The sequence below is a fragment of the Myxocyprinus asiaticus genome, chromosome 19, assembly GCF_019703515.2.
Source record: "Myxocyprinus asiaticus isolate MX2 ecotype Aquarium Trade chromosome 19, UBuf_Myxa_2, whole genome shotgun sequence".
Lineage (NCBI taxonomy): Eukaryota > Metazoa > Chordata > Actinopteri > Cypriniformes > Catostomidae > Myxocyprinus > Myxocyprinus asiaticus.
In genome coordinates, this window is record NC_059362.1 from 48,096,269 (window position 1) to 48,107,382 (window position 11,114).

General features: G+C 37.4%; 1 protein-coding gene across 1 annotated transcript; it reads left to right on the plus strand.

The window, feature by feature from the left end:
* Positions 1 to 3: 3 nt before the first annotated feature.
* Positions 4 to 9,626, plus strand: LOC127409723 (uncharacterized). The gene is made up of 7 exons (XM_051644479.1): positions 4 to 919; positions 1,681 to 1,775; positions 1,894 to 1,927; positions 4,582 to 4,773; positions 5,795 to 5,906; positions 6,025 to 6,096; positions 6,244 to 9,626. Exons 1-7 carry the CDS (start codon positions 239 to 241, stop codon positions 6,300 to 6,302), a joined length of 1,245 nt encoding a protein of 414 aa, XP_051500439.1. The 5' UTR covers positions 4 to 238; the 3' UTR covers positions 6,303 to 9,626.
* Positions 9,627 to 11,114: the final 1,488 nt, after the last annotated feature.

Sequence of the window (11,114 nt, forward strand, 5' to 3'; positions counted from 1 at the left end):
CCCTGTCATCAAGAGTGAATCTGTTAATAACCCACCAAATACATGCACATTATTTTGTAACCCCCCTGAAAACACCAAACAATGCAGTGATACAGAAAAAAGTTCTATTAAAGTAGATCCTTATGATAAAACATCAGAAATTGACCAATTCCCCCATCACCCTGACATCAGTGATACAGCCCAGAACCCAAAGACCAACTCCCTTGTTCCTGAAGACTCACTATCCAACTACCCGAACATGGATGAACAGGTCCAAGACCCAGACAATGATTTACTGATTCTCAAAGTAGAGGAAGTAGACAATGACCCAAGTTCATGTGCGGGCTTCACACATCCCATCATAACTATAGAGGAAACATCTGAAAATGACTCTCCCGTTCATAGCCCTGGGGAAACCCTTAATGACCCAGGACAGGTCAACAAATCATCTCCCATTTCTGATGCTCAACAAGACTCGATAGATAGTGAATCTGAATTAGACATTGGGAGTGATTTTTCAAGCCCTTTATTTGAGGGTCAGACCTCAGTTTCGGCTTTGCTTGTTGCAAATTCACCAGTAGCATCCTCAACACCATGTTGTACAAAAATCCCTTTACTTTGCACTCATGCAAAGCAATTGTCACAAAACAAGCAAAATAAACTTGCACACAAATTTGGTGCACGTGCAAATAACTGTGATGTTGTAACCAGAGGGGCAAAACAAAGGGACAAACTTGGTTCTGGGTTACTTGAGGAGGCAGAGTTCCGGAATCACCTCAGATGGCCATTCAGAGGAAAAGCTTTGAACTCAGGTGGCAAAGATATAGAAGGAGATCCAAGTGATGGTTCTGCTGCAGTTGATGGTGAATTGCATTCAAGTATTGAGGACTCAAGCAATACCTTCCTGTGTTCCAGTGATAGTTGCACCACAGAGGACAGTGTAAGTTGTTTTTGAATTATATCTGTCTGGCCTATAAACTATAACCCTTGAGTATACAACCCATATAAACTAAATTACTTGAATAAAGTCAATGGTTATCACTGACCACGTTTACATGCACTTTAGAAAATGGTTTATTCCAGGGTTTTTGCAGTAAGCTGCATTCAGAAACGTCATGTAAACGAGAACGCAGATTTCCTTCGCCGTGTAAGGGATTAAGAAAAAGCGTTTTAACACACCCAGGTTTCTCCTCAAGAACATGGCTTATGTGGTCATGTAAACACACAAGTGGTATTCTAACAGGTTTTTTAGGAGTGTGCATGTGCATGGAACAGACCGGATAACAAACATCATAGGATGGGGCCCAACAACATGTCAACACAGCGGAAAGAATTAAAATCCCGGAGTTTTATGTAAGAGGGAAAACCCACTATTGCAGCGCAGTTCTACCGTATATCATGATGGAAAGTTAAGGAAACAAATACAGCAACAACTCTGGAATATCTGGAAATAAAGTGAAGCAACAGACAATAAAATAGTGAAGTCTTCCTCAAGTGACGCAGGGAAATGATGTTGCTGTGGAGAAAGCTGCTTACTGTCCGAGCCGCACGTATACGGGAGTACAGAGTACGCTGCTTATAGAGAGCATGTAAACGGGAACACTGCTTTCTCGCAATAAGCCGTTTTCTGGTGTCCATGTAAACGTAGTTAATGTTCTTCAAAGGAAAACAGCTCATTAGTACAACATTTTATTTTTCTAGAATGAGTGGTATAGTGACAAAGATATTGACATTGAGAGATTTGAGGAGAATGATGAAAAAACGAACGTCTGCCGTTTGAGAACGAAAGCAAGAAGGTAAGACAACAGCAACTTTATTTCTTGTAATTGAATAGAGGCCTTCAAAAAGGACTTGCATGCAGTTGGTGTTAAATATACTGAACTGTTTCTGTATTCATTACATTTCTCTCTTCAGGAAAGCAAAGAAAGCTGCTCTACACAGATGGCCAGTAAGTTTCTCCAACATAAACTATTGGTTTGGGTCAGAATTTGAAGTCTTTAGGTTACATGCTATCAGACTTAAGCCTTTTATACACTACGCGACTCAAGCATGTCTCCTTTGATGTTTTGAGTCTGCAACTAGAAGTCTCGGATCACTCTTGATGAATTTCAAACCTGTTTGAAATCTGATCAAGTCGTCAGGTGTGCACACTGTCCCAATGACCGAGAGACGGGCGATGACCAACAGCCAATGAAATTAAGAGGGAGTGCAAGAGGGAGAGCAATATGTTGGGAAGCAGGAGCCAAAAAATCTCATGTCTCAGCTTTCTCATCAATATTTTCAAAAATGTGTCACTTTTCAGTGTCACATTAATACACACACACACACACACAGAGCAAGCTTGTGTCACTCTCCGCCTCTGTGGCTCTCATCTTCCCTTTTATCTCTCTGTCGCCTCTCACTGCAACACAGAACAGCTGTTAGTAAATTACCCACAGGTGTAACTCCTTACCGCTCTTGTCTCCTGGTCTCGCTCTCCATTCACAAATCGGCGCTCGACCACGTCCCCCACCTCCACAACTTGTATTTAGTATAAGCACAGATATTACATTTAGAGCAGAGTTGCCGGTTATTTTAGTGGAGTAAATGTGTTACTGTAACTGAGCTCCAGAGATGTGTGTGCTTCACATCTGTGACCATTTATGTTGGTATCAGACACACTGGAAATTTCCATGAACTTGTGCATGTATGTGTGTACGCACTTAAATCTGCAAAGTTTAAAAAACTTGTTTTAGTGCAGCGGTTGATTGACAGGTAGAACTTTCACCCTATAACTCATTGGTTTCACCAGTCTCAAGCATGAGTCGTCGAAAAATATACCATATAGGCCTATCCACTGTAATGGCATTATAATGGATGCTACGCCCCTGATTGTAGCCTAGTGCTTTTAAAATTAAAACATGTTTGACGGATAAAAATAGATCATGACGGAAATGTTACTACTCAGTCCAGAGTGACGGATAAAGACTTTTTCTAGAACAACATCTGGCTATTACAGAAAAACTCTCTCGTTGCTATGTGCGTGAGTTTGTGAATTAATTTCGGGATTGTCACTTCAGTTGGGGACGAATCGTTGATACATCCAGTCTGCAGTCACTCGTGTTGTGTACGCACCAACTTGACCGAAATAAAAAAAGGCTTTGAGGTGTTTAGTGTGCGCAGCGTTCCAACTGAAAGTCGTGTAGTGTGCACTTGGTGAAGTATGTAACTTTTTTGATGTCAAAATACGTTCTACTATCCCAGTTTACTGTTCGTTGACAAATATAAGTAAGCCATTTGTGGGTGTACGTTCCCCAGATGTATAAACACTGAGTCTCCAAGGTACTATCAAAACATTGATGTTTATATTTTGAGCGGCCCGCTCAGCTCCACCCATCCCTTTATAGCTCAACCTATAGCGTGAGTTTGGGGCGTGACTACTTGAACTAGCTGTTTAACCGGGAGAATATGAACCATGGCAGACATGAGAGGAAAAGAAATTTAGCTTCACCTACAGATGTTAAAGCCAAAATTCAGACACTTGCTAAAAGACACTGAGACAGAGAACGGAGTAAAACCAGAGTGAACATTGACATCACATTTACAAGGTGGACACACACACACACACCACCGATGATGAGATCACTCTGGCAAACAGGAACGGCAATAACGAGATCGCCGCACAAGTCCCTAATACACCACCGCCTACCCCCGTCAACAACAGCAGTCTCGCCTACGGGACTAAAATGGTCAGAAACGGCATTTTCGTTACACTTACTAGTTACCAGAAGAACAATAATACCTCGTACTGGATCTCCTGCACATCCAGCTGCTGTTCAATCCGACGATGTTATTAAATGATGTGATTCATCTGGACATGCTTTCTGTCCGGTGTGTATATGTTATAGTGGTCTTATTCATAATGATGTTAAACATTTATCACCTTTTATTTCGTAAGGCCTATTTGCTCATAGGGAGTCAGAGTGCGAAAGGGCGCGATGAGTCTAAGGCTACGTACATACTTACACGTTTTAGATTGAAAACTCATCTTTTTCTGTACATTTTAGCCTTCGTCCACACTGAGACATCGTTTTTGACAGCAAAAACTGAGCTTTTCGAAAACGCTCTCCTAAGTGGATACATTTAAAAACACCATCGCATTGTAGTGTGGACGGGGAAGACGGAGATATCTGAAAACGATTACATATTTGATGTCATGCGATCCGTTCAACCTAAAACCATCAAGATGGCGGCCCACATTGTAGCGCCGTTATTGTGTCTGTTATTCACTTTGAGAGCGTTGTTAAAGATAAATGTTACTTTGTAAAACCATCACAATGCATTCCTTCAAAGGAGACGCAAAGTTTACTCAGAATTGCTGTCCAGCGATGAAACACAGGAGAATTGCGTTTCAGACCGTACATGGAATGGTGATTTTTCGCATGCGCAGGAAGGGGATTTAAGAGTTTTCATGCGTTTTAGTGTGGACGAGCAACTTTTGGAAAACGCTTGAAAATGACAATGTGGATGGAGAGCGTTTCGAAAACGTCTTTTTCAAATGTATCTGGATTAATGTGGACGTAGCCTCAATGCTCAATGAAAAAATGCTTTTTTGCCCTTCAGAACAGTCGAATGGACTCTCAACCGGTGGAATGCATGTCTGATCTGCCGCTATATAAGCGAACATGGCATCTGAATCATACTGCAAGAAAACGGAAACATCAGGTTGAATTGCAGCAGTGTTTTGATTCTTTGAAAATGACTCTGAACGTTGAAGAACATGTTAAAATAAACGATCAAGACATTCTCAATCAGGTGGGTCATAAACAAATGGCATCAAGAACTACTAAATGTTCTACACAGAGTTTTTTAACCCTCCTATGGTATTGAAAAAGGGCAACTCCCTTTGGTCAGATGTGTAACCCTTTTTTTTATTATTTGATGATGATAATGATTAAAGTTCTTCCTAGAAGAACAATAAAATTCTCCATTTATTTTGGGATTAATTTCTAAATTACCATTCATTTGCATATACAAATAAGTAAATAAGTGTGTGTGCGTGGTTCTGCATTGTGAGTGTTTTATCGTCTCACCCCTTCATTTTTGAGTGTGTGTTTAGTGTTATGACTGATTTTTCTTTTTTTTTTTTAACAAATGTAAAAAAAAAAAAGCTCTGTTATAGTCTCACCAGTTCATTTTTGTGTGTAGAAGTGTGTTTGTGTGTAGAAGTGTGTGCGTGTGTGTGTGGATGTGTATGTTAGTGTGTGTGTGTGTGGATGTGTATGTATGTGTGTTTGTGTGTGAGTGGGTGTGTATTTTTGCACTGAGGATGTTTTAGAGTCTCACCCTGTAATTTCTGTCTGTTTTTTCTACATTGTGGCTGATTTATTGATTGTATTGACAGATTAAAAAACATTCTCTGTTTTTTGGTCTTTCCCATTCATTTTCAGTAGTCGGTCAATTTTGACCATGAATACCAAAGGTGTCGCAATTTTATTTTATAAAAAAACAATTATGACCACTTAGACTTATCGAATCAAGCCATTTTTATTATCTTTTTTTTTTTATGTGTGTGTGTATGTTCAGATGGCAAATGGATGAAAAGTCACCAAGTCTTGTACTGCTCAGATAAAGGAAACCTTTTTTATTAAATGAGTCAAATTTATTTCGGTCAAAAATGACCGAATACCATAGGAGGGTTAATACTGTATTTCTGATCATCTTTTTTAATCACTGTTAATTCTTTGAGGTATTTAGAACTCTTTGTCTCTGGACTGTGACATTAGTTTCAATGAAACTTGAGGTGAATGTTTGACTTGAGTCATTATTTTTTTAGGCTCGTCAGATGATTGAAGATCTTGAGGAGCGCAGCAGATCTCTGATGGAGAAGAAAAGGGCTTTGACTGAGAAACATTCACATTATCATGCTCTCATCTCACAGCTTACTGGTACAGAAGACATCAAGTCTTATTCCAATACATTACATATCTGTTTACCTTTCTTGTTGTTTATGTGTATGTGTTGAGATTATAATGCAATATAAATGTGTTGCTTTTTCATATGCAGGAACAGCTTTACAACAGAAAACTCCCTCATCACCCCAAACTACACCAGAAACCACTGCATCCAACCAATCAGGTGAGTACCTTTTTTAATGGCTTTAAACCTCTAAAATAGTTTTTGCAATCAGTAGTATCAACCAGTTTTATCAAACTGTTAAAGCTGTTTTCTGACAATATTTACAGTAACATATTCATGTGTTTGTTTGTTGTTTTTTGTCTTTAGTGGCAAATAAACTCTTACGTTTGCCCAGCATAGTGCTGATGTCATTTAACAAGATTTAGGACCCTGTCGGCAGGATGTGACTGGAACTTCATGATCTCAGGACTCCAACAAAGACAAGCAGCTTTATAAAGAGTGACATCTGAAAGAGCAGCACTTCTGAAATGGAAAATGGAAAACAGTGCCTTATAAAGTGAGATGTGCTCTTCAAAGAGTCCTCATTTAATGCTGATGTAATTCACACAGAGAATACCACAGTGAAAAAGACAGAATTATGTATACTGCAGTATTCTGGAGCATTACCAGAGTAATATCCCCAATGTTGCCTAAATTGTGGGATAGAAATACTTTTGATTTGCTGTTGGTGATGGTCACAATTCTCAGTTTTTCATCTTGTCTTTACGTTTCAGTTAAAAGGAAAGCATTACACTACGTCTGAACATAGATTTACAACAGTAATGAGAGGTTTTCGTAAAAATAATGTATTAATATTACTCAGGATATGACTTGATTATGACCTCATAAACCCCACATTGGGGCAATATGCTATGGCTTCTTGTTTATTAGTAACATTATTGTACAAATGAAATTAATTACAGATTTATTTTCATTTCGTTTTTAATCATGGTCATATTTTGCAATGCTTCTGTGTAATTTAGGATCACTGAATTAATACTAAAGAAATCCTAACTTGCATTAACTTTCTCATGCTCGTAAATAAAGAGGAATGTAACAAAAATATCTAGATTATTTTTCTGTGCATTAATATTGTACAGTTTTATGAGTTAAGTGGATATTGTTAATAATGTTACTAATTATTTTGATTTTTTCATTCAATCCACTTTTATGTCCTGATGTTATAGTTTATTGAAAAACACTGGCCTCGAGCTACTGTTTTGAGGTGTCTTTTGTTTATATATGTATAATGTTCTTTGGGGCATACCTAATAATTGTAGTATTGTTCCTCAGCTAATGAAGTATTTAAATGTTTCAATCTGAACTTGTACAGTATGAGGTGTCGAATGTGAGAAAACATGCTACAAAAAATGTGAAGTTTACCTTGAGATATATATATATATATATATATATATATAGTTTACATACACTTAGGTTGAAGTCATTAAAAAAAATGTTTAACCACTCCACAGATTTAATATTAGCAAGCTATAGTTTTGGCAAGATTTAGGACATCTACTTTGTGCATGACAGGAGTAATTTCTCCAACAATTGTTTACAGACCGATTGTTTCACTTTTAATTGACTATATCACAATTCCAGTGGGTCAGAAGTTTACATACACTAAGTTAACTGTGCCTTTAGGCAGCTTGGAAAATTCCAGAAAATGATGTCAAGCCTTTAGACAATTAGCCAATTATCTTCTGATAGGAGGTGTACTGAATTGGAGGTGTACCTGTGGATGTATTTTAAGGCCTACCTTCAAACTCAGTGTCTCTTTGCTTGACATCATGGGAAAATCAAAAGAAATCAGCCAAGACTTCAGAAAAATAATTGTAGACCTCCACAAGTCTGGTTCATCCTTGGGAGCAATTTCCAAACACCTGAAGGTACCACGTTCATCTGAACAAACAATAGTACACAAGTATAAACACCATGGGACCACACAACCATCATACCGCTCAGGACGGAGACACATTCTGTCTCCTAGAGATGAACGTAGTTTGGTGTGAAAAGTGCAAATCAATCCCAGAACAACAGCAAAGGACCTTGTGAAGATGCTGGAGGAAACAGGTAGACAAGTATCTATATCCACAGTAAAACGAGTCCTATATCGACATAACCTGAAAGGCTGCTCAGCAAGGAAGAAGCCACTGCTCCAAAACCACCATAAAAAAGCCAGACTACAGTGTGCAAGTGCACATGGGGACAAAGATCTTACTTTTGGAGAAATGTCCTCTGGTCTGATGAAACAATCATTGAACTGTTTGGCCATAATGACCATTGTATGTTCGGAGGAAAAGGTGCGGCTTACAAGCCGAAGAACACCATTCCAACCGTGAAGCATGGGGGTGGCAGCATCATGTTGTGGGGGTGCTTTGCTGCAGGAGGGACTGGTGCACTTCACAAAATAGATGGCATCATGAGGAAGGAAAATTATGTGGATATATTGAAGCAACATCTCAAGACATCAGCCAGGAAGTTAAAGCTCGGTCGTAAATGGGTCTTCCAAATGGACAATGACCCCAAGCATACCTCCAAAGTTGTGGCAAAATGGCTTAAGGACAACAAAGTCAAGGTATTGGAGTGTCCATCACAAAGTCCTGACCTCAATCCGATAGAAAATTTGTGGGCAGAACTGAAAAAGCGTGTGTGAGCAAGGAGGTCTACAAACCTGACTCAGTTACACCAGTTCTGTCTGGAGGAATGGGACAAAATTCCAGCAACTTATTGTGAGAAGCTTGTGGAAGGATACCCAAAACATTTGACCCAAGTTAAACTATTTAAAGGCAATGCTACCAAATACTAACAAAGTGTATGTGAACTTCTGACCCACTGGGAATGTGATGAAAGAAATAAAAGCTGAAATAAATCATTCTCTCTACTATTATTCTGACATTTCACATTCTTAAAATAAAGTAGTGATCCTAACTGACCTAAGACAGGGAATGTTTTCTACCATTAAATCTCAAGTTAAATGTATTTGGTTAAGGAGTATGTAAAATGTGTGCTTTAAGGTGTTTGTTATTATTTATTTAATCAGAGACAGTACACATTAAGAAACAAAATATCAATGTAAAATGTGTCAGAATTAGCCAAGATGGCTGAGTTTCATCTGTAGTGAGCAGTTTGATGTTAAAAAAGGAGAAAGAAGGAAAAGAGAGAAAAAACACAATCACATAAAAACAAATTTCAATTAATAAAAAACTAAATATTACACTAAACACCTATAAATGTTGACAGTTTTTATTTGACATCAACCAAATGTTTAATTGTTTAGAGAAACCAACATGATTAGTTTGATGTTTTAATTCTATTGGAAGTCTATTCCAGTCATGGGTTCCTCTAAAAGCAAAGGATGATTGACTAAACATTAGTGTTATAATCACCCTTTGTACCAGCTCTTGTGTACCTTCCTGTTGTTTTATTAATGTACTCCTTGAATATGAGTGGAGCAAAACCATTCAGAATCTTAAAAACCAACACAAAATCAGCAAATCTTAACAGATGCTCCCAGCACAAAAAAGAATACTTAATTAAAATACCACAGTGATGGAAACTATTTGACTTTATAGTCTAATACCTTAAGAGCTTGCTTATAGACAGTTTCAACAGGCTTAAGAATGGACATGTTTGTGTCCAAGTAGTCATGTAATATGTAATATGTGGAAGAAGAATCATAGCACTCATGAATAACACTGCTGCATCTTTAGTCAAGCTGTTTCTAATTAATCTAAAGTTGGCTAGATTGACTTCCACTGTATTCACTTCTTCACATGTTTTTTAAAAGAAAGCTGAGAATCAATTATTATTACTAAATATTTCAATTCTTTGACTGTATCAAGCTTCTGTTCCTGGACATATACTTCCGGCAGAATTTGCTCTTTTTGTAAAAAAAAATAAATTCTGTTTTCTTGACATTGATGTGCAAACATGATTTGGTAAACCATTTTGAAACCTGAACAATTGCAGAAGATCATCTCTGTGCAGCCCGTTGCTTATTGCATGAACATAAATAACAGCATCATCAGAATACATTTGGCAGGTAACATCCGAAAGGACAAACATTTGGAAGATCATTAACATATAAACTGAACAACAACGGCCCTAAAATAGACCCCTGCGGGACTCCAACATTATAATCTAAATATTCAGATGTTATGTTGCACACTCTTACACACTGTTTCCTATTCTCTAGGTAAGATTTAAACCACTTGATAGCACCAACTGAAAAATGAAAATTTGTTAGCCTAGCAAGTCAAATATCCTGATTTACAGTGTCAAATGCTTTTTTGAAAATCAAGAACAATAGCACCAACTGCTCCATCTTTGCTTGAATGTTTTCCAACAGAAAACCGTTTGCAGTTTCACTGTTTATTCTGAAACCAGACTGCATGAGATGAAGAGAAACAGGACTGTTATTAAGATGTAAAACTAATTGTTCTACTACACATTTCTCAGCAACTTTAGACATGACTGGAAGAATGCTTATCGGTCTATAATTAATAATGTCTGCATGATTTCCAGATTTATACATCAGTGTGACTACTCCATATTTCCATCCAGTGGGAAAACTTCCATGCATTATTGAGAGGTTGATAACGGGTTAAAGGTCATTTAACACCTCAGACACCTCCTTATGACTGAACATTATTCTCTAAATTAAAACACTGAGTCTGTGGACAGAAAGACTTTGTGAGAGCATTAATCCACAAAATAATTATTAAAAATATCTGCTATCACACCATGATCATTCCAGCTCAAGTTCTATATCTCTCACTGGCTTTTTATCATTTCCTATTTGGTTTCTCAGATTTTCCCATATTGATTTTACATTCCCTCTTCCTTCATCTAGTAATTTAACATTTCGCTTTTCTGATTTCACTTATTACTTTATTCCTTATTAAAGTGTTGCTTTTCATGTTCCCTTATAGATTTAAGAAACTGCTTCAATGCATTATCTCTTTGTTTCATGAGAAACCAAACATTCTCCATTTTTCTTCCTAGTTTAATTTCTAATTTGTCTCATGAAGCTGTTAATAATATTTTGAATCGTATTCATAAGAACATTGGCATCCATTTCAGTATAATATGTCCAATTTATATAATCTAATGCCTTTCTCAAATTATTGACCTCACCTTTTGGTATTTTGAAATGATCAGATATTCGATTAATAAAAACATTTTCTTTGTCAATT

Excerpts from the sequence above, each read along its gene's own strand:
- LOC127409723 (XM_051644479.1), top strand. The coding sequence starts at position 239 with ATGGATGAACAGGTCCAAGACCCAGACAATGATTTACTGATTCTCAAA. Across the intron at positions 920-1,680 it reads GTTGCACCACAGAGGACAGT|AATGAGTGGTATAGTGACAA; the intron begins GTAAGTTGTTTT and ends TTATTTTTCTAG. Across the intron at positions 5,907-6,024 it reads TCTCATCTCACAGCTTACTG|GAACAGCTTTACAACAGAAA; the intron begins GTACAGAAGACA and ends TTTCATATGCAG.